This window comes from Macaca nemestrina, chromosome 11 (genome assembly GCF_043159975.1).
Source record: "Macaca nemestrina isolate mMacNem1 chromosome 11, mMacNem.hap1, whole genome shotgun sequence".
Classification (NCBI taxonomy): domain Eukaryota; kingdom Metazoa; phylum Chordata; class Mammalia; order Primates; family Cercopithecidae; genus Macaca; species Macaca nemestrina.
In genome coordinates, this window is record NC_092135.1 from 123,036,800 (window position 1) to 123,061,679 (window position 24,880).

General features: G+C 39.3%; 1 protein-coding gene across 9 annotated transcripts in view; it reads right to left on the bottom strand.

Moving 5' to 3' along the window:
- LOC105481342 (dedicator of cytokinesis 10) overlaps positions 1-24,880 on the bottom strand; it is a 281,662-nt gene that overhangs the window by 160,449 nt on the left and 96,333 nt on the right. For all 9 annotated transcript variants that reach the window (XM_071073452.1, XM_071073450.1, XM_071073451.1 and 6 more), the window contains exon 2: positions 11,855-11,974. In XM_071073452.1, the coding sequence (XP_070929553.1) occupies positions 11,855-11,974 (120 nt within the window). The remainder of the gene's footprint in view (positions 1-11,854; positions 11,975-24,880) is intronic.

The following is a 24,880-nucleotide window of genomic DNA, read 5'->3' on the forward strand; positions in this document are numbered from 1 at the left end:
TCAGAAGATGAAAAATAATGAGAAAACTAGGATCTAGATATATCGCTAGTGAAAACGAATGCTCGCCCTAAAGCACAGCTGCGGACTGAGCTCCCTGGGCCACTGCACTTGCTCCAGGATTTGACTGCAGCTGTATGAACAGAGCTCAGAAGAGCTGTGGCTACCAGTTCAAACCAGGCATAGGTGCAGGGAGCAAGCATAGTGCCACAGATGGAGCAGGGAGCAGTTGCTTTGCATGAAAAGTAAGATAGAGTCAATGTGGATCTTCTTATTTACATTTACATTTTACTTTGTTGTTGTTGCTGCTGTTGAGACAGGGTCTCATTCTGTTGGCCAGGTTGCAGTGCAGTGGTACAATCACAGCTCACTGCAGCCTCGACATCCGGGGTTCAAGTGATCGCGCTCCCCAGTAGCTGAGACTACAGGTGCGCACCACTATGCCTGGCTAATTTTCACTTTTTTTATTTTTATTTTTGTAGAGACGGGGTCTCACCATGTTGCCCAGGATGGTCTCCAGCTCCTGGACTCAAGGGATCTGCCTGTCTCGGCTTCCCAAAATGCTGGGATTACAGGCATGAGCCACTGCGCCTGGCCTACATTTGACATTTTTAATTCCTTTAGAGTTCCTTTCTTCAAGTTGCTTATTTTATGCTATTCACTCTGTTAGAAGATAAACAGTAAATAAACTATATTGAAGTTTTGGAGTAGAATATTAAGAACCATGCCTAAATTGAGCTTTGGGGATTATTGCTGAGTTTAAATTATCTGAGATGCCTTTGTTTCCTATTTGGATGGATAATTTACGGATACATGGTGTTACTTGCTTGGTTTCCAGGGAATATTACATATTATAATATACTGGGAACATTAGACATTTTTCTCTCTAATTCAAAAAAAATTCTATATTATGGCCCTTATTAATAATTTTTTATACAAAAATGCAAGCTATTCCTCTTTTTCATTTTCCACTAGAGTCTCCATTGCTTTCTTGACTTTTTAAAAAATACTTTTAAGTCTGATGGAGAGTAGAGTAACATGGCTCAAAATTAAGCTTATAATTAAGTAAAACGTAAATAATAAGATCTGAATTGGCTTCATCATACTTTGCATGTGACAAAACCACTCCCTGTTCCATCTATGTAGTAAACTCACAGTCCCACTACGATCACTGCTCTGTGACATAATAAAATACAGTGGGCCGGGCACAGTGGCTCATGCCTGTCATCCCAGCCCTTTGGGAGTCTGAGGTGGGCAGATCAACTGAGGTCAAGAGTTCGAGACCAGCCTGGCCAACATGGCAAAACACCATCTCTCTCTCTCTCTCTACACACACACACACACACACACACACACACACACACACACAATAGCCGGGTGTAGTGGCGGGCACCTGTAATCCCAGCTACTCGGGAGGCTGAGTCAAGAGAATCACTTGAACCTGGGAGGCGGAGGTAGCAATGAGCCAAGATCGTGCACTACAGCCAAGGCATCAACAGCAAAACTCCGTTTCAATAAATAATAATAATAACATGAACACTTAGCTGATTTAAGAAGCTTTTTGTTTGTTTGTTTGTTTTATTGATAAGTTTCTGGAATGTAGGCTTGGGTTCCCCGTAACAGTAATCACATGTCTACTAGGTTAGTAATGTCCTATAGTTAGATAGGTCCCCAAATACTAAGGTAATATTCACATCCAATTTATGAGACTGCGAATTCATTCAGGTCGGGTTACAAAAATTGCTTAATCATGAGTACAATGCCTGGAGAGCTCTTGTTATAAAATGATGTTGACTTTTTACTAAATAAGACAACGGGCTGAATCATGCTCTTGGAACCATGTGATAAATCTAAAACATTATTTTACAATATGTGCAATTATTGCACATCTAATGTCTTGTGCAGGTTACACAAGGTATAGGAAAGGGAATGCATATATAATGCATGCCCATAATGTGCTATCGAGCTTAGTTGTATTTTATTATAATACTGGAGTAGTTGTCTGAAAAAGTGCAAGGACAGCCAGGCACAGTGGCTCACGCTTATAATCCCAGCACTTTGGGAGGCTGAGGCAGGTGGATACCTGAGATCGGGAGTTCGAGGTCAGCCTGACCAACATGGAGAAACCCCGTCTCTACTAAAAATACAAAAAAAAAAAAAAAAAAAAAAAAATTAGCTGCGCATGGTGGCACATGCCTGCAATCCCAGCTACTCGAGAGGCTGAGGCAGGAGAATCGCTTGAACCCGGGAGGCGGAGGTTGCGGTGAGCCAAGATGGCGCCACTGTACTCCAGCCTGGGCAGCAAGAGTGAAACTCCATCTAAAAAAAAAAAGTGCAAGGACTCCACAAGTTTCCACTTTAAAAACTGTGGCACTTCTTCTCATTTTAGATCTCTTTAATGTGTCTCCACTGAAGCAAAAGTGAATTGATCAAATAAGAAGAAAACTATAAACAATCATATTTGGTAAGGGTTTTAATATGGTTACAAAGAATTTTTTCTTTTCTGAGAATCAGATGCTTTCAGACCACTACAAATTGTCTTGACCACAAGAGACTTCCTGTTCTCTTTTATAAAACTCTGGTCAACAATTAGTATAGCTCAATAGCATAAAACGGATCTGAAACTGCAGTGGAACTCAGCTGAGCTTCTCCTTTGGCGGTAGGATTTCATAAGGAGCCTATCTCTTGTCCAGAGATCAGGCATTTGAAAATAAAAACTGTCCTGAAATGATGCATGCAGGCCTGTGTTTATAGTTTCAGGTCCATGAGATTCAGACATCCTCCCTTGCAGCCCTGTCACTTTCTGGTTCCTTGTAGCCTGCCGTGTATGGTCTTGGGGGTTTTGTAACAGCCACCAATCTGCTGGCTACACTGGCTACAGAAGACTTCATTCCAAGCACATCAGGACCATCTCTCAGTTGGCCAAAGATCACTGTAAAAGTCTAAAAAAGGGCTGCTTATCCTATCTTGGGGCTGAGAAAAGCTTCCTCTAACAGTATTGTATCTTCTACCTGTTCGAAAAGGAAGACAAAATGATGGTGTTTAATCAATCAGCCTAAGCTTGGGGACTTACAAGCCTCACAGTAAGGATTATTAACTAAAATTTCATGATTAATGACCCTCAGCACGTGTTTAAAAGTGATTTTAACCTAAATTTTTCAGACACTGAGATTGCCTTTTATTCTATTAGAGAATGTCCTTAGATTACATTAGTCGCTTGAAAAACATCTTTTACCACATTCAGAAGAGTATTGTGATTTTATCTTACTTGTTGTTTAAATACATGAGAATATTACTTTAGTACCTGACTTGTGCTTTAAAAGGAAAGCCTTTCTTGTTTTGCTGGGGTTAAACTGTATGGCAAATACACAAATAATGAACAGTTGTCTATTACTGGATAGTCATCATTCCAGCCAAGTTAAGCAAGGGGACGCAGTGTCATAGTATTTTGGTATATGGTAGTGATAGAAGTCTGTAAGAAGTTCAAGGTGTTTTACTCTTGGATTGACAAACTAGTCATTTCACTTCTTTTTAGTGACTTATTTTCCAGGCTCCAAAATGTGTCTCATCTCCTCTAAAGAAGTGAGGACCAAACATTCTACATATGGGAAGATGTGAGCATTAATAGAAACGAGTTGCTCCAACAATATAAAGATACCTACTGTACCAGGACCTCCCCCTGGCAAAGACTCTGAGGTCTGTGGTCTGAGTTTACCATCCAAGAAAGCCCGGTAAAGAGGGCTGCCTGCTGTGAGGCCTGCAGACATGGTCTAGGGAAGGGAAATGGACTGAAGAGCAGCCCAGCACTGCCAACTCTCACTGGCTCCATCCCACCTGGCTGCCCGCATTTGTCCTTCGGGACCAGCCTCATTCCTGCACAGGGCCTTTGCCTATGCTCCTCTGCCTCTCCCAAAGTCTTTTTCTTTCCTCATTCTTTCAAAATCCCAGGTTTTGTATAGGTGCCAGTTCCTTTTGAAAAGCTTTCTAATTCATCCAACACACATTTCTCTTCCCTAAATGCTATTATTTACTCTCTGTAGCACACATGAAGTCTGCAGCTTTCCTTTAGGCCCAAAAGTTATGCTGCTGATGAATTCAGCCAGTCATTTTACCTGTGTGTTTTATTGTTTATAAGCAAGCACATTACGTCTGCTTTGGGAGTAAAATATAACAACTGTAAAATAAGTTTTGCCATGTTCATTATTACTCCTTTGCTATGTCCCATTAATTCCTTTAAAGAATAAAGTGCTTGTATCCAGATATATGTTTTCATGATTCTTTTGTATCCTTCCTGTGATCACATACACCACCTCTACCCTAGTACATAGAACGGCTTTAAAAAAATATCTAATTGAAATATAATTGATATGTCATAAAAATTTATCCTTTAAAAGTATAGAATTAAGTGGTTTTTGGTATATTCACAGAGTTGTGCAACCATTACCACTATTTAATTACAGAACATTTTCATCATGCCCAAAAGAAACCCCATATCCACTCTCATTCACTTCTCATTTTCCCATCTCCCCAGCCCATGGCAACCACTAATCTCCTTTCTGTCTCTATGGATTTGCCTATTTTGAACATTTCGTATATGTGGACTATGTGGTCTTTTGTGACTGGCTCGTTTCACTTAATACAATGTATTCAAGGTTGATCTAAATTGTAGCATGTATCAACATTTCATTCCTTTTTATGGCTGAATGATAATAACATTCCATTTTATGGATATACCACATTCTGTTTATCCATTCATCAGCTGATGGATTATTTGGGTTATTTTCATTTTGGGGCTATTATGAATAATGCTTGTATGAACATTTGTATCCACGTCTCGTGTGGACATACATTCTTAGCACAATCAAACACAGACCAGGGTCCCCACACACATTCTTACTGAAATAAAATAAGCAACTAGAACTGTTGCAGTACAGTACTTATTTTCTAATGGCATCACTCACTGTGGGATTCAGGAAGTTAATATTTCCCCCAACTTGTGTGCCTTCTTTTTCTAAGAAGCATCTGACCAAAAGCATGCTGTTTAGACAGAAACTAATAGTAAAAGTCAAGGTGCTTATGTTAGATTTCTGTCCTTCCAGTTGCTCTATTTCCTTGAACAACAGCCTTTCCAAATCTTAACTTCATTAGCTTGTAAGTGAGAAGAATATTATAACATAGAAAGAATCTAACGACAAAGACAAAGCTTTCAAATTGCAATTACAATGTTCTTACATGAACACCAGGAGCCATTTAAAAGCCTGCTTTTCAGGCTCAAAAGCCACAGATTTTTTTTAAAAGAGGTTAAGATTCTTATAAAATGTTAACCTTTGTCTCTGGAAAAAAAAAAAAAAAGAAAGAAAGAAAACTCATGACCTTACTGATTTGCAATTTAAAACATATTCAAGTCTTTCTGCTTCCTCTCTAGAATGACCCTTGTGGTTTTGTCTAGAAGTCCCCATATACCATCTGCTTTGCTTTTCATTGCTGAAGACATACTATGAAAAGAACAAGCCATTGGTATATCATGATATCCACAATTCTCTGAGTTTTAATAGTAGCCAGTGAAAAGTGCAGAATGTCCTGGAGTGCCCTGGGACACAATTCTGACCTACTAATATGAAGATGGAATTTGAAAAGATAATGAGCCTCTTGGGTGATTGTAGTTATGTGACATAGACTACAATCTTTTGACTTTGAAAATCACACTGCCCAGTGTTGAAAGTGTGACTGTTCAAGTGTAAGTTCTGCTTCTTATTCATATTGGTGTCCTGGATATATACAGCTTAGATCACCAAAGGTGGTCCATGAAGGTAAGATGAAATAAGAGTTTTACTGGTGTGGACAATATTGAAGTATAGTTGATAGGCGGTCTTCCTACACAGTGTACAGTCTCATCAGCTTTCAGACATCAGAACTTTCTTAATATGGTTTTGTATTTCCCAGAAATGATCCCATCTCAGACTTTCTACATCTTCTGCTCAGGAAGAAACTCATTTCTGACTTTCTCAACTTTTTTCCTGCTATTTTGCATCAGCCTCTTCTTAAACAGAATCATTTAACAATATGATTCAGTGTGTCCTTGAAACCATTTTTCTTAGCACTTGCTTTCTTTTCTTACTTTCTTTGCCTGCTTTACTGAGTCACACACTTTGGTGACTAAGTTCTTTATTTTTTGTTTTGTTCTAAAGTTTCGATTACTACCAGCTTGAAAAAGAACGATGAACAAAAGTAGCAAATACAATTATTGAAGCAGTATAAGTTTTTGCAATTAATGGTTTAATAAATACATCAATACTGCTTATTTTAGTGAATCATCAGGACACATGTAGTGCAGAAGTTCATGCTGCTCAGTCCCAGAACCCACATACTGGGAGGACTAGCTTCTACCTGGTGTGCCAAAATAAAGGAAAGTGTTTCTGTGTCAGGCCCTTAACCTGGAAGAAAACTGTTTTAATTCCATGTTTGCTAATCTATTGAATGTCCATGAACAAGACATTGTGTTGGGTACTTGAAGTACAGATGTGAACTGCTTTGTCCCTCGCCTAGTAACAGAAAGGAAGTGAATGAGTAAGTGAAGAAGTACACAAAAGTGTTAGAGGGCTGGGTGCAGTGGCTCATGCCTGTAATCCCAGCACTTTGAGAGGCCAACTTTGAGGCTGCAGTGACTTGCCACTATACTCCAGCCTGGGTAACAAAGCGAGACTCCATCTCTTTAAAAAAAGTGTTAAAAGGAGAAAACTAAGCTTTGTTGATATCAGCTAGGAACCAGGCACTATGTTGGAAGGAATGGGCCTCTTTAAAAAGAAAATCGTGTTCTTAGTGCTGTTTTTTAAGGTTATCTGTTGAGTTGAGTTGTGCCAAAGAGGGAAGTATTTTCCTCACTATCAAGCAAAGTCAATTACTTCAGCCTCTTTATTCTCAAGAATTTTGTTTCAGAATAGGCTTTGGTTCCTCAAGGTAGTCAAAGGATCAACATTATGTTATAAAATAGCAATCTAGATGTTTCTGAAAGATAATTCCTGAAATAAATATTTATTTTCCATCTGCTTTGTGCCACGTTCTGCTTTAGTTGCTGAAAATCTTTCAACGATCAAGACAGAAGATGCCTCTGTCCTGCTAGAGGCGACCGTCTAACAGCGAGAAACAAGTGACAGAGGAGTGAAAAAGCAAACGAGGAGATTTCCCAGTGGTGTTAAGTGTTAGCAAGAGAAGCAGGTGGGGTAACGTTATAAAGTAACTGGGTGTGAGGGCAGCGGAGCTCGGAAGTCAGGGATGCTTCTTTGTAGAGGTGACATTTAAACTGAGTTGTGGCTGAAAAATAGGAACCAGCTATACAGAGAGTGTAAAGGCCCTACAGAGGGGATGAGCTTGGCAACCTGGGGGAACAGAAAGAATGCTTGATGTCTGTGCAGTGACTGAGGAAAGCAGGCTAGCTGAGAGCTCAGAGATCATGGGGAACCGGATGACAGGGGTTATGGGAGGAGCTGGTTTTGACTCTTAAGGCAATGAGAAGTCACTGAGAAGTTTTAGCCAGAGGCATGGCGTTATCTAATTTGTGTTCCTAACAGCTTCCCTTGAGTACTGTGTGTGAACGAATCAAAGCAGAGCAAAGAAGAAAGCAGGAGGACCAGTTACAAAGCCACTTCTTGGAGGGGAGGTGTGGTCCAGGCAAATGAGGGTATTTGGCGGTTGGGACAGCAGAGTGAATAGAGAAACACTTTTAATATATACAGTCACAATGTAAGAATACTGCCTCGGTGAAAAGTAATCTTTCCGGTGTACTAGATACCAGATGAAGTCTCTGATTCTTGCTATTTCTTAACCAGAAGCATTCTAAGTCAACTTGCTTTTTCATCCATAAAAGGGCATGAGCTCCTTAAACACAGTGCTTTTGCTTTTCTTGTCAGTCTCACTAGTCTAGGAAGTGCTGTTCTATATTCAGCAGCTCGTGGGTGCCGAATAAATATTGATTAAACAAACCAAGTAATGAATCATGTGTGCTGCAAGTGTGGGTGCTTGGTAACGTGGAAACATACGAGTGAGCTGGATTCTCCAATCTGCAGGGCAGAAACTGGATGAAAGATGTTTAGAGGTAGGGGTGGGAAGCTTGGAGCTGCCCCTCTCCTTCCATCCCGGGATGTCTTGGGATTGGGGTGGTCATTCTATGACCACTTCACATTGGCTCAGTGGAGATCGACCCCACACACCCCAGAGGAGCCTCACCCACTGCTCAAGGGAGAGCCGAGGAAATGACATGCTTGCCGACTGCACGGACACTTCCTGTTGGTGCACCACATCCCTAAAATGTGACATAGGCTGTGGGTGAAGCAGGTAACATCAGAGATTTACAGACACGCCTATATTCCACAAAGAGCGTAAGGATAAAAACCAAAAACGCATGCAGTTGTACTGTACGTCAGCCAACTTTTTCTGTAAAGCATCGAAGAATAAATCTTTTCCGGCTGAATGTCTCTGTTGCCACTACTGCAACTCTGCTGCAACCCTGCCTTTGCATCATGAACACAGCCACTGACAAGAGGTCAAGGAATGGTGTCCATGTTCAATAAAACTTTCTTTATGGATATCAGAATTTGAATTTCAGATAATTTTAATGTGTTTGGAAATGTCTTTTTTCCTTAAGCTATTTTAACAACATTAAAACCATTCTTAGCTCATGGGACATAAAAAATAGGCAGCAGGTCACCCAAGGGCCACCTTGGTGCCAAGTTTGCCAAGCCGTACTCTGTAGAGCAGGAAAAATGAGGAACAATCTCCACATATTATTCAAAAATGGGTAATTTTATGTAGAGATAATATCTAATACTATCCTTTTGTTTGTCAGTTGCTTAATGCAAATTAAAATTTAGCCATTTGGAGGATGCGACATTTGCTGATAGTAAGGATTAGGTGGCATTGAAAATCTCTTGGGCAGAGATTAATTGTGAACGATTCTTTGGACCACACTCCCCACTTCCTCCAGGTCCTGTTTTATGTTTTCCACACAGAGCCCAGATGAACTTTTAATATTTAGGAATCCACACTCAGTCATTTGTTTTCCTTCTTGAAACACTCCTGTGACTTGCCCTTGCCTGTAGTTAGAATAAGATGCAAATGCCTTATCCTGTCCAGCCATACCAATCTCCAGTCTTAGAGTTCTTCAGGGCCTTTGCACCAGCTATCCCTTTAGGCTGAAACACACCTTCCCCAGCATGGCTGATCCTTCTTGAGAACTCAGAACTCAGCTTAAATGTCGCCTTCTTAGAGAGGCTCATCCATGGTCACCTAGACCAACGCAGTTCTTACCCTACTCAGATTCTATCATCAGATTCTCCCTGGTTTTATTTTCCTCATAGAACTGGTCTCTATCTGAATTATCTGGCAAATTAATTGGTTTACCGTTTTCTTTGGAATAAGTAAACCTTCAATAAGTAAACCCGCCAAAAGATAAGCTCCCTTAGAACCCCAGGTGATTTCTGTCTAATCACTGCTGTCTCCATTCATCGAGTAATGCCCAGTATTCGGTATTATACATCATGTATTTGCTGAATGAATACAGGAAGGAAATGGTTTGGGGTGTGTTATAGAATAGTATGTTTGGAACTGTGCTGGTCTTTTACCCCAGTTGGGAATGAGGGTGGCTGTGTATGATGGGCCGGAATGGGGTGGGAGAGAGTAGGCTATGGCTTTGAGAAATGGGCAAGGACCACATCTTGAAGCAGGCATTGGGTCATGCTGAGGTGACTGCACTTCATTTTGATGGCAGTCGGGGAGCCACAGAAGGGTTTTAAGCAGCCATGGAATAAAATAGTTGAGTGTATTTATTGGAATGTTCACATTGGAAAAATAAAGAGTTATTCTTGTATTCTCCATTACACTGCTAAGGACGGTAAAGATCAAGGAGTAAACAGACACATTCCTCAATTTAAATGAGCATGGAAAGATGCCAAAACAATCCAAACTCGCTGCAAACTTTACAGTCCATCTACCTGCATCCTCTACTTTCTTTTTGAGCTAGGAGGCCTTGAAGTAGCATTTGACATATTTTTGAAGGACAAAACTAGGAGAAAAGATGCTCCTGGATTCATGATTTTTGGTGTTGTTTGACATAAAGAGGCCGTTCAAGGCTGGGCGTGGTGGCTCACCCCTGTAATCCCAGCACTCTGGGAGGCCGAAAATGGGTGGATCACTTGAGGTCATGAGTTCGAGACCAGCGTGGCCAACATGGTAAAACCCCATCTCTACTAAAATTACAAAAATTAGCCAAGTGTGGTGGCATGCACCTGTAATCCCAGCTACTTGGGAGGATGAGGCAGGAGAATCACCTGAATCTGGGAGGTGGAGGTTGCAGTGAGCCAAGATTGCGGCACTGCATTCCAGCCTGGGTGACAGAGAGACGCTTGGTTAAAAAAAAAAGAAAGAAAGAAGAAAGAAAGAAAGAAAGAAAGAGAGAGAGAGAGAGAGAGAGAGAGAGAGAGAAGAAAGAAAGAAAAGAAAGAAAGAAAGAAAGAGAAAGAAAGAAAGAAAGAAGGAGAAAGAGAGAAAGAAAGAAAAAAGAAAGAAAGAAAAAAAGAAACTGTTCATCAGGTTAATCTTCAGTCTGAAAAATGAAAATGAGGATGTGGAATTTTTAAAAATGTGGTTTAACTTTATGCTTGCAGTTCAACTTCCAGTGGCCTGGTCCAACCACGGAAATGAGATTTCTGCACGAGATAAGTCTCTCTCAAAATGTGCCAGCACTCAAGTGGAAGCTGTTTAAAATTTTGAAAAACATTGGAAGAGTTTCTTTTTTCCTATTTACAAATCTGTCTCCTTTCTTCCATGATTCTTCATACTTGAAACAGAAAATCATTAACTTCCATATACCTTCTTTTTCATGAATCCATGGAGGAAGGTGTAAAAAAACACCCCTTTAAAAGCCAGAAGCCAGACCTGCCCTCAAAGTAAGAGAGAAAATGGAAGTTTGAGGCTGTTTGAGGAATGTGTCAGCACTGAGACCCATGCTCCCTGATAGAGGTCTGCGTGGACAATGGCTGTTTCACGGGTACCCTTCAGCTGCCTTTTCATTTGCTTTAAGATGTTGAAGTTTGTGATGTCTGAGACTACCTTTCTTTTAGGAAGAGACAGGAAAATTTATTAACTGCCCACTGAGATCTCTGTTTGCATAGTTAGATAACAATTTAAAAATCTTTAAGACCACAAAGTAACAGTATGTTATGTTTGGAACATGTGGGTGCTCACCATCCAGAATTTTGTGTTTGTTTGCAACGCGAATTTCCTTTTCATTCATTATCTCTACTATCCTCAGAGGCTCTCTGTGTGGTAGTGTGCATCTAAAGGGGACTATCTCAGACCTCAAATCTCTCTATGAAGATGTTCTAGCCTACCTTTCTTTGCTCCCAAGTGTCAATATCTCCTTATGAAAGGCAAACCAAGATTAAGGGTGATTTTTAAGAACTGCATCTTTTGTGCTAATAGAGTCCTGTCTTTGCCATTGGTTGATTTCAATTGCTTGGAAGCTTTCAGTTAGAAATGGCTGAGGGAGGAAGTGCTCTGTGAGTCGAGGTAAAGCAGTGGTCAGAAACCCGGACATTGACAGGCACATGAATACCAGCTGGAACCAGGCTGTGTCCTGGGCCTCCTCCCAGTCGCCAGTGGCCACTGACTCACTAAGCTTCTGATCTTTCAACTTGAGGGGGCCCTGGGGTACTTTCTATTATTGGATGTGAACTCCTGCTGCAGAGACTGAGATGTAGGGTGGCCACAGGGAGGGCTGGACTCCCTGAATCTACAGAGAAAGACAGCGACCCAATCTGTAGGGCCCTCCTGAATCTAGACGGCTTGAGAAGAGAAGACTTACTGAAAAGTCATCACTGGGGAAGAACAGGAGATCTTGAAGAGGATCATTCCGGTAGGTCTTTTCAAGTTCTTCAATGACAGTCTCATAATCCAAAGGCTCGAGAAGCCTAGGTTTTTCTTGCTGTAGGAAAAGAAAATATGGTATTAATCACTGACATATACCATCTCCGTTTTCTATGCCTGGTTGGATTTCATCTCTTAGTTATCATTGAGGCTTTGACACTGCACAATCCTTCCAATGCAGTCACAGAGACTCCAGGAATGTAGGGCAAAGCCACGTAACTATTATTTCCAGATTTGAAATAATATGAGAAAATCCTAAAATACCTGATATCTCCCTCAGAAATGCAAACTGTTCTTATTAAGTCCCCAAGGTTCACGATACCCAGCCCTATCACATCCTCAGAATAGATGTTTATGTACATTTTTGTCAACAGGAAGAAAGGCCTTCTGCTTACTTGCTATGGTATTATGATAATTATCATCATTTCTTCTGAATTAGATACTTCCTTGTGAGTTCTGCTTGGGTCAATTCGAAAATGTTGGCACCTTGCTAGCAATCAAAGTATCACAGGCGGTCTTGGTTGTCATGAACACATGGATCCTGTGTCAGGATTAATTGCTTGGCTCTGAGCCTCTTTGTCTCTACAGAGACAAGCTAGGTCATTTTCTAATAGAACGGAATGACAGGACTATTATGGATGCAGTGTGGTGAAAATGGATAAGTCTGAAAAAATAGCCCTATAATCACATTGCATTAGATTCCTGAAGCCAAGAGGGAATGCGCTCCCTTCAAAGAAGCCTCCCGTAGTGCCAAAAATAAAAATAGAGGGAGAAATGTGACTGTTTCATTATAGGGTTGATGTGTTTGCTCCATTTGTGTTTCACTATAGGGTTGATGTGTTTGCTCCAGTTGTACAGAACTCATATGGTGAGAAAAATGGACCCTCTCCTGCTGCAAAACACAACGAAATCCAAAACAGAAAACCAAAAACACAATCTGAGTCCTCTAACCCTTTTGATGAAGCATTTATGCAACCTAAGTGAAAAGCGGTAGTCCTCTGGGTTATTTTGGGACTCCTAGAGATTTGAGTGGTTCTTATGAAATTTGAACACTAAAGTGATCTCATAAGTGAAAAAAATTATTTTTCTTTTTCACATAAGTGACATCAATAGATACCTTCCCACCCAAACTCTTCCTTCCCCACACTTACACGTGCCACCCTTCCTCATTCTGCAAAGCACACAGATAGCTTTGACTCCTAAGGCTATTTTTGGAAGAGCTCTTCTGATAAAGCCCTAGAAACTTTCATTGACATTTTAATAAATGCTAATGGGCTTCTCAAAGTAGCAGTCAATATATATTTTGATAATTTTCCAAATATAAAAATATAAAACAAAATGTGAACATAGTGGGCCAATGGCAAGGATCATCATATACTCTCTACATCAGAAAAAAAAGAAAAAAACCCAGCTCACTTCACAAATGCTTAAGGAAACTAAGGGTAATGCCAGGTGAATATTCTATCCAGAAGGTCCTTCCAGAAAGGTGGCTAGTTTAGTAAAAAAGAAATACCCCACGCAATATTTGGAGAAAAGAAATTCAGTTGATCAACATATTTAATGAAAGAGCTGTGAGACCTGAGTATTTTGAGGCAGAAAATACAGAGATGCTATGGCAAGTCTTGGGTAGTGAAAAAAGTCTTTCTGGAATCGCTACCTTTTGATATTATTCTATTTAGACTTATTTTAAGTTCCAATTCCTTATTTCCCAGGCAAAGGTTAATTCCAAAGATTATAGATTGACAGGTCAAAAGGCAAACGCATGTTTCAGATGTTTGGTTTGCCACCCACATTTATTTTCTTTTTAATTGGCTTGTCTTTAAGTCATGATATTTCACTCCAGTTTAGCTGTAGGCCTCAGTAGTCTTTATCTTACCCTGCAGCATATTACTTTTATATTACCAACTGCCCCCACAGGCCTTCAAGTCTGAAACAGTTGGCTTATTCTGAAACCTGTTTTCCCCCCTATTGAGTGTGTAGGTATCAAATGTAGCAAACGAAACAAAATGTACAGTAAAACCCTTTCAGGAAGCTCTTACATCTGCCTTAGCTTTGGTTGGTTGTTTATGTCCCTGAGAGTTCTTCAGCTGAAGTATATGATGCTCTTTGGTACTTAGAGCAATAGCCCATGATGTGGCTAATAATACTTTTATCTTCTCCCTCCTCACACCAAAATGAGTAGGGATATGAGAGTGTGGTTTTAGTGTGTATTGTCATTCATAGGTTTAAAGGCAAATGACATATGGATGTTTTGAGAGGGCTTCTGTAATCGGGTTCTCACTATCTTTTAAATATTATCACCCATTAGTCCCGAAATCCAGCATTATTTAAGGCGTTGGAGACAAGAAGATCTTTCAAAGAAGATCTTTTACTGGGACCCCAATGTTACCTAAAATCAATCCCACCTAAATTGGTACAATAGGCAAATCCGAGTTCCCAAGTCACAGGTTATGAATAAAACCACAGAGAAACTAAATCCTAACTCTCCTTAATATACCCACATAAAACATATGGCCTGCAAGCATCTGAAGACATAATTTCAGGTATTCATTTCAGGCTATGACATCAATTAATGAATGATATTTATTAGGCCTTTCCTGTTTAGGATATTGCACTGGGGTTATTTTGACATGGGACTGCAAAATCCAGCAGGTCTACTTCATGTAATTTACTAAGTTTTGGCCTCTGGAGGAATAGATTGGTGAAGTTCAATCTTCCCAGTGTATTTGTTGATCATTGTGTAACATTCAAGATATTCAATGCATCACAACTTTGAGGACGTAAAGTTTAAAAAGAAATAGCAATGATATATTCCATAGTGTCTAGAGCCTGGGATTAGGCCAAAGTTGTCATAGATGCTTTACATATCTGTAATGGCGAGAATCCGGGCTATATAACCAGTAGTTCTCTCTGGAGCAAGGGAGCTGCCTGCTCGGTGTAAAGAGACAGATGTATACAAGGATGGTGGGATCAGTTAATTTCTCGCTACTGCTCCTTGCAGAGACATTGAGTGAAACTGGTGACTGAGCAGCATTGATTTACAGCTTTAACAAGGGTTGGGTTGTCTCTCTTGAATTTAATGTGCTTGTTTCTTTTGGAAATGCACCAACGGGGATAAGGTATGTGCCAAGATTACTCTGAATTGGCTTGGATTTTTATAGTGCTTTTTACTCTTTCTCTCTTTCTCTCAAATGAGTAATGAATTTCATTAGCTGTTCTAAAGTCACTCTGCATGGGAAAAGGCACCCACCAGTACCTGTTATTATGCATCAGGGCTGGTGTTGCACCACAGTGGTAAGAGGCCCTATTCTTCTTACAGAGAATTAAGAGATTTGTTTGATCTAGTTCCCCAAATCCACAGCTTTCCTCCAAATCAACTTCACAGCAGAAGAATAGGCTCCTGTCACAAAAACAAATGCTTGCTTCCCATCTACCTGATTTCACTACTGAATGCCAAGATGATTATCTAAGCCCCAAGGTGGTAAAACAGTCATCTTTATAATAGTCTGGGCTACCCAGGGCATCTCTTTGAAACAAGCAAGAACAAAGTATTCCACTACAAATATCTGAATTATTTTCATCACTATAATTCAAGACCAAATGGATGAAGAAATGACATTGAAGAAAATAAGCATTTGAAGTATGTAACACTGAAAATTACATGGCTAAATTACCAACCTTCATATTCCTCCAGAATGGAAGTACAATCTAACTGAAACATAAGCTAGACTACCCAGCCTTATTTTGGAAAAATCCAAAGTATAAAGGAGAGCGTGAGTATAGGTTTTCTATGTTAAGATGCAACAGAGCGTTAACATATACCCTAGTGCCAGAATTCCTGGGATTCCAGTTTTGGCATTGCCACTTATGAGCTATGGAACTTCAGGCATGGTAATTAAAATCCCCATGCATTAATTTCTCCATCTGTAAAATGGTTTAGTAGGTGCTGCCTCACAGGATTAAATGAGATAATACTTTTTAAACACCTAGAAAAGCCCACACCTATAATCCTCATTACCCGAGTGTTAATAGATAAAGGCTATGAGTTTCTAATGTTTACTAGTCAGGGATTTAAAGCATTAGTATTGTAAATTTAATGTCTACAAAGAGCAAATAGTAATCACTCAATAAATATTTGTTAAATAAATAAATTTATAGTATGTCATCCAGATCCAAGAATTCCTTTTCTGGGATTCTATCTTAAAGAAACAAGCACACATATAACCCAAGATTTACACAAGGATGTCTTTACAATATTATCTTTGTAACAAGATGGAGAAAATATAGTCACCCTAATCCAAAGGTATATGGGAGAAAGGTAGGCTAGTGGCGGTTATACCCAATCAGTGAAGACTCCAGACTCCAGAGCTGCTGTTCCAAACAAACGGTTTATCTTTTTCAGAGAACTGTGTATGGTGGAGATAGGCTTAATGCTGTGATGCGCTTTGGGAAGGACATTGGAACTAGGGTAGGGGTTGGCATAAATCCGTGAATAACTATTAGTACATGCTATAAATAATGGTGCAGTGCATGCCATAAATTTACTGAACGCTTCAATTCTTCAGCAAAGTTAGCGAACTCACAACATTTCGCATATTAATTGGCTTTTCTTTTTGGAAAACACCAAGTGGCTGGAGTTCATGATCAAGATGGCAAGCATTGGTACAAAAGGAAAGATAAAGAAAGGGCACTCGCTACCCCAGAAGGAAAGAGGTTTCGGTTACCTTGACAGTGGTTCTAGATTCATAGCTATTATGACACTAGAGTTTGAGCTCAGAATACCTATATCTCTAAGGGATATTGTAAGGGCACAAACTAGCTAAAAATGGGAAACAGTAAATCATCGCGGATAAGAAATAATTAGGAAATTATGGTACATTCATCCTAAGAAACAACACATACCCATTGAAACTAAATTTTTTAAAGTTTGTAATAAAAAGCAAAATTGCTTATGTATTATTGTTCAATAAAGTGGTACTAAATATAATACAACAGAATAATCACACAAGATTTAAGAAATTTAAAGAGAAAAGATTAGAGATATGGATCCTAACATTATCAGTTGTGATATTTAGGATTTTGCCATTTTGATTTTTCTGCATTCTCCAAATTTCTACAATGAACATGTATTGCGTTCCTCGTGGTGAGAAAATGAACTTGGTTTCCCAAAACTATCATGTGTTCATGGAAACACTGGGGAGTTACTTGATTTTAAAATTGTTTACCCTTTGAAAATCCACCAGAGAGGGAGCCTAGAAAAATCACAGTGAGACTTCCCATAGAAGTTCAACCACTAACAGTTTCAAGTAATTAAGAAAAGATACACAAAACCCTGGGGAAAGGAGGCCAGGGAAAATAATTACAGATTATATATGTGGTTCTAGAAGCTAATGTCAGCAAAAAGGAGATGTGCAATTAGCAATTTAATAACCAAAATATTTTTCACCTCTGTAGGGAACCATCAACATCTGGTAACTTAAATACTCATGTGTATTGGTCATTGTCACAAAGGATTAGAAATCAGAATCTCTAGTTGGAAGTTCAGGATCTCTCACCTACCAGCTATGTAACTTCGACAAGTCATTTGCAACAGCCGATATTGGGATGAATGGGGTAAGGGCAGTGTTGCTGCAAAGATCAAGTAGATAAAGTATGAAAAGTGGTAAGTGAACCACTGAATATCAGACAAATGTAGATTTGTTTATATTTGAAGATGACTGAAAATTACCCTACATGTTTTACCCAAGAAACGTATGCCAATCAGCTAATCAAACCAACTACGATGAATTCTTCATGTACCAGGAATTGTCCTCTATGCTTTCATATTTATTATTTAAATTTTCTTAAAATAAACTCAGAAAATTAATGATTCTATTGGAGGCAAAAAACGTAGTCATAAGGAAGAGTACTCGGATAAAAAAAGGACAGCTTCTCTTTCCAGCATCTCCTGAGTGAACTCGGGCTACTCTGTCCCTCACAGGAAAAAGGAAAGCAATCTACCTGATTATGCATATCAGCAAATGAAAGTGACTTTGAAATTCCAGCTTTGTTTTCCTTGAGAAATGGCCTAGAAAATATTTTCATGTATTTATACTTGCAGATCAAAAGAGAAGGATTACATTTAGGGTTGGTTTAATATTAAACTCATTAGCGTTGCAAATAGAAAAATCTAAAGAACAATCAATGTTGCAGATACTTTAAATATCTTTCTGTAGCTGTGACCTGCACAGATACAAGGTGAGCTTGTCAGCACTGGGGAGCTCATCAGGAAAAGGACTGGTGGAACGAGGAAGAGAGAACATCTCTGTGGCAAATCCCTCGTGACTGAGGACCGCATCTTTGGGATCTACATTCTGAGTGTAATTAGGGAGCCATGTCTTGGTTATTCACCACTGGGGTTGCTCTAGTTTTGTCCACCTGAAGTAGTTATTCTTGGTTCTCTTTTTCAGAAAACCTAGTCTTTTCAAGAAACACTACGAAAAGAGCGTTCCCCACTTCCTTTGAGAAGTTTTATGTTCTTTCTGTGACACGTGGTAGATCCTGTGATGCCATTTGGAACTCCCTCTTCCTCAGCCAGTGCTGTTGTTCCCATGTATCTGAACCTTTATTCTATTTTCAATATTCATAACAGAATTAATCCTATATCTGAATGGCTTCTTTAGTTTTCAAAACTATTCATACTGATTAAGGACACAGAAAAACTAACAAAAAATAGATATTTAGTTTGGTACCAATACAGTAGGCTCTATTAGAGTGCCACATGCTAATTATTTTTCAGTTTTCTTCACATCTTGACATACGGACAAGCAAATCACTCACAGTGATGATTCATGGGGTCTTTTGAGAGATCCTCCAAAAATTTCAATCTTGAAATCTCCAAAACAAATGAGAAGCAACATAGCTTTTAACTAATTTCAATGTTATATCAAGATAACTGATTAGATTTCTTAGAAGAAATAGAAGATCTAAATGACACATGGATTCTTTAGGCCTTAACTTAATCCAGGACCCTTTGACCTTAATGTAATTGGAATGAAGCCAACTTCCACGCCACTTGTATTTAAAACAAATGAGAAGATCGGAGAAAGTCCATACAGCTGGATCCACGGCTGCAGCTGTCAGCCTGGGTCATGTAACAGATTTAATTTAGCCTTTCATCAGAGGGAGTTCCCCTGGAGAACCTCTCAAATGTTTGAGCTTCAGAAAACAAGGCTACTTTTTCCTACCAAAAAGGAAATGATTAAGTAAAGAATAAGCCATCTTATACTAACCCTTTAACCTTCTGTCTGTCTTGAACCACACAGTTTCATGAAAATGGAAAAACACCAGTCAAATCAAAGTTAACAACTGTGCAGCTGGGCAAACTCAGATTAAGCTGAATTTGGAAATGGTTCCCTTGGTAACAAAGACAGACACAGATCTCACAAGAAATCAATCAGCAGTAACTCTTGGAATGTCTTAGTCCATTTCAGTGACATAAAGCAGGTGAAAGTCAGTAAAGTATAAAATGTTTTGCAGATATAAGGGATGACTGTATTGTTACATTCAATACACATATTATAGTTAGAAAAATCAGAATTTTCTATTTTGTTAACCCTTAATTTCATTAGGGCAAGAAAGGACACAAATGAGCTTTACAGGATTTGTGATGTAAGGTGCACTTTCAAACTAAATTTGGATCGTTGAAGTCTTATTTTCTTTTTAAAGAAATCTGACCATGTATATCTCTTGTGAGCATGTTAAAATTCACATATTTTTGTACAGCAAAGAAACATAAAATTTAAAAGTGGCTGCTTCTCTGTATTTGTAAAGAAGTAGAAAATATCCAAGAAGATATAAATCAACTAAATTACATGTCTCATTTAGTTTTCTAGAAACACTTGAATGATAATAAATATCATTAAAAATACATCACAACCCAATTACAAGGCTGCCTGACACAAGGGAAATTAATGCCTTGGAGTAAACTGTGGAGAATTTTAGATTCATTTATATGAAGCCTGTGATGAGAGCTGTCACCAGGTTAACCTCAGATACTACCTTATTAGTTTAATAATCACAAAACATTCACTCACAGGTCAAGTGTTGTACACGCACACACATGTCACACATACAAATGTAAATAGTTTTGTCAACAACAGGCATTTTATAATTTCAATATGTCTTCCCATAATGACAGACCATTTTTTAATTTCCTTTCCTACCTGTGGCTACTTGAAGTTGAATACGCATAGTGGATATTTGTTATCTTTTGGCCTATGTAGCACTCATCCTACTTTCTTTTAGTACTAGCATGTTAATTTCCTTTTGGGGACTTACTTCTTTCCACATTCCCATAAGAAGCAGCCTTGGTGGATCTGACTAATTAAAGGGTCCTGATTTTCTGGCATCAAGGGCGTGTGACCCATTAAATTCTTTCCTGCCGAACTCTGAATCTTGAGTGGAAGGATGCAAAAGTAGATAAAAGGATTGGAATTGTTTCATTTCTGGGGCTACACTCCCACAAGACTTTCCATTAGTTCCAGTCATCAAGATCACCCATTTCCCACTGTCCTGAGCTTCTCTAAGTCCATTCCTGGTTCTTTTCTGAGCCCATCTCTCCACCTTTCCTTCTGTCCCCTTCTCTGGACTGTGTTTGTTCACTGGAGTAGGTTTCTAGTGCTTGCAACTAGAGGAATCTAATGAGATATAATACAAGGAATAGTGCCGACAATAAGGGACTATTATTTCCTCAATTTTTATGTTTATTTGGATTTGAATGGTCTTAAAGGAGGACCTCTTTTAGCCAATGACTCCTGTCTTTGAGGTGTGGAAATTTAGGTTTGGTAAGCTCCTGAATTACCAACGCAACCCAACATTGTCTAATTCTGTGAAAAGTACATCAGGTATCAAGCATCCCAAAAATGGGGGCTTAAGAACCTTCCTGCTTCTCCAGGGAGACACATTCAGTGCAGCCCTGATCTCTAATTTTCCATTAAGCCTTACTCATTCAACCCATCACTCTCCTGTAACACCAGAACATCTGGAAGCCAAAAGATGAGTTTAAGACCCCGTTTACCTTCAGTGACGATAGTCACATACTATAATTTTGCTCTCTGTAGGAGGTGTCTGGTTGTGTTGGAAGTTCTGGCAAACCCCTGTAATATACAACAGATCAGACATACCTAAGCTAGCAATGGTTTAGGTATGTCTCATCTGTTGTATATCATAGGGGTTTCACCTTTCTTCCTCCCCCCATTTTCATCGTACAAGTCACATTTACTATATTTATTATAGTAAAACTAATTCATATGTGTTTTCTTGTAGAAATAACAGTCACACCAAATAATTGATAATAATGGTAACAATATGCACTACCATTTTAAAATAAATTACCCTGTAAATGCCAATAATGGTTATTGTTTTTCTACTACCACTATCATAATCAATGGCAAAGACCATAATCAGTATGTAATATCTTCTCTCACTGAATACCCACATCAACCCTGGAAAAGATCACTGCTGCTTTTTTTTTTTTTTTTTTTTTTTTTTGATGAGGAAGCTTGGATTTTGAAGACTTCAACAACTTGGCTGCAAGTTGACAGGAGAATTGATATTCTAACCAGCTCAGTTTGAAGCCTGTAGTCCACTCCACTCCACTCCACTAGCAAAGAACACAGCCTTGCAGAACAGAGAACAGAAAACAGAAATGCTTTTTCTTCACCCCTGTTGGGAGGATTCTGGAATAGAGCTGTGATTTGGCGTACTATTTCTGCTCCCGAGTTTCTGCAGCAAACACAAGAGAAGGCTGGGGCTGGTATAATAAGGTCACCAGGCACCTCAGGGGAACAAAGTAGTAGGGAAAGAGGACCAGGCCAGGCCTGGTGGCTCAGGCCAGGTGTGGTAGCTCACGCCTGTAATCCCAGAACATTGGAAGGCCAAGGCAGGTGGATCACTTGAGGTCAGGAGTGCGAGACCAGCCCGGCCAACATGGTGAAACCGCATCTCTACTAAAAATACAAAAATTAGCCAGGGGTGGTGGCGTGCGCCTGCAATCCCAGCTACTCAAGGGACTGAGGCAGGAGAATCGCTTGAACCCAGGAGGTGGCAGTTGCAGTGAGCTGAGATCTTGTCACTGTAATCCAGCCTGGGCAACAGAGTGAGCCTCCATCTCAAAAAAAAAAAAAAAAAAAAAAAAAAAAAAAAAATTAATAGGAGGGAAAGAAAATGAAAAGGTAGCTTTAAGGAACCATATAATGAATGTTATTAGTGCGTATGTCAACATCCACAATGAAAATTACCACCAATTGAGGGAATCTTTAAAATAAAAAAGTTTTGAACCACTGCCACCTTCCAGGAAATAAAGGGTTGCTGGGATCATGACCGTCCTTACTATTCCTGTTAGAACTCCTCTTTTCTAACAAACAGTCCTGCCCAGGCTCAGAAGCTTGGCTCACTTCTGATTTAACTCTTCTCCCTCCCTTCACAGTCAGCTGCTAGGGAAAGGAAGACCATTCTTAGTTAAATTACAGGTACCCCTCCCACTTCCATTTTAGAGGCAGCTTCTCTGCAGCTCCCTGGCACATGAGCTAACTGTTCCTGTTGCAGCCCGCACCCAGGTCCTCTCATCTGTGTTCACCTGGATTCTCAGGTGGACCAAGTTTCAATGCTCACTTCTCCATTTCTTGAATTCACATCCCGTGGTTACTCCTGCTTCTTCGCATTCTTCAACTTGTCCATATACAACATTCATTCCTGCTTTCCTTTGTGTTTCAAACCTGATTCAGCCTTGTTTCATTGTTCCTAGAACCAAAATCCTGGCTCCTGGAACCCCATCCATTGCTTCTTTCAGCTAACTGGCTCGTTTCACAACAGCCTAAATAAGCAACGCCCTATGAATGGTTGTACAAAACAAAGAGATAGCACCTAACGAAGCACAGATCACCAGTGAGGGAGGCTCCTCACATTAACATGGAAGATTCAAGAAGAAAAAACTGACTTGAATGATAATAGTACAGTATGATATAAAATAATGTATATTAGAGATATGTTAAAGCTATTCAGATTATATCCTCTACATAGAGTTTTCATTTTTATTTTCCTATTAAAGTGCTAATAGGTACTTTAAAGATGAGAGGATGAATTTTCATGGGTATCCAGTTTTCCAAATACTTTGAAACCCTGCAGATTAATGACCCGTAAACCAGTAACAACTTAAAAACAACAAATCATGTTTATTTAAATATATTTGTATATTTTTATGACTGTGCAGATGATTGATATAGTAATTCAACTTAATTCTGTTTTTAATCTTTCTAAATTAGGACACACAAGTTAGGAAGGAAATGATCTCTTTATTGACTTCCTTTGTACCAGAGATCATACTGAAGAATTTTAGTATAAAAAAGAATAAAATAAAAATAGAAAGGCAGTTAAAAAGAAAACCATCAGCGGCAGATCGCCACACACATTTCAGAAATTAAGGGGAAGTAGTTCTGCTTGATGATCTAACACGTCAGGTTCACCCTTTCCTTAAGCTTTTCTCATAACACAATGTAGTCTCTCAATTGTATGTTGTTTGTGATAGGTGGCATTTCTCAGACAATACATTTGAAAATTAGATTAATAAGGGAAACTTTCAAAAGAACTAAAAATTCTACATAAAATATAGAGCTTCAAATAGCATTTGAAAAAAAACCCAGAATATACAGAATAGTCAACCTGGGTCAAGAGGGTATAAAATTTGGGTTGCATAATTCTTAGGAAGTCACAGAGCTCTGGATAGGTATTCGAGATTACTGTAAAATTAAACCATTTCTAAATGTTCTTTAGATTAAGAAATGACTTGAGTTCAAGATCTACATAATCATTACAAAAACAGATATGATAAGTATATGCAAAAATCACTTTTTTCCTCTTTCACTACAATTTTTGAGTATATCCAATATTTAAAAGAAGTTACTGCTTTCTTCCTTAACTTTAGGTCTCATCTTCATTTGTTGGGTGTTTTGTCAACTGAATTGCTCCTTCCCTTATCACTATTTGAATGAATAGGCTCTGAAGCCAGTCTAGGGATCTTGGTGTGTATGTATATATATGTGTGTGTGTATATATATATATATATATATATATATATATTTTTTTTTTTTTCGAGACGGAGTCTTGCTCTGTCACCCAGGCTGGAGTGCAGTGGCACGATCTTGGCTCACTGCAACCTCTGCCTCCTGCATTCAAGCGATTCTCCTGCCTCAGCCTCCTGAGTAGCTGGGACTACAGGTACGTGCCACCACACCCGGCAAATTTTTTGTATTTTTAGTCGAGACGGGGTATCACCATGTTAGTCAGGAAGGTCTCCATCTCCTGACCTTGTGATCTGGCTGCCTCGGCCTCCCAAAGTGCTGGCCATCACGCCTGGCCGTTTTAGATTTTAGAAAGCTTAGATGAATGTACTGGGCACAGTACAATCAGGCTGTGAGTGGGTTTCAGCTAAACTGGGCTTTGGCTGGGTAGAAAAAAACCATGGTGTTTCTGAAATAAACTGTATCAACACATAGAAAGATCTGGGACCCCAAGCTCTCAGCTTAATGCAGTTCAGAAGCCTGTCTCCTGGGTGGTTCTGTTATCAAAGAAAAGCATGACCTGTAGTCCAGTGACTTCAATTGCTAAAGTGACTAGAAAGATAATTTCAGTGTCCCTTTTCCCTTGTCCTTGGAAATGGAAATATGTTACTTAGTTTTAGTAATACTGCACGACACTTGTAACTTTGGCAGCACTTGTAACCTGGTTTGAACAGTGTTCAAACCATGTTCAGAATGCACAGTACCAAACTGTATTCTAATCAACAATCTTAACACAGGGTAGGTATTATTATGAGCATTTTACAGAGAAGGAAACTGAGGTTCACAGTGATTTAAGTAACTTGCCCAAGGTCGTATAGATGGCAGGTGAGAGCGGCAGGGAGAATGACCCCCTCAAGATACCTATT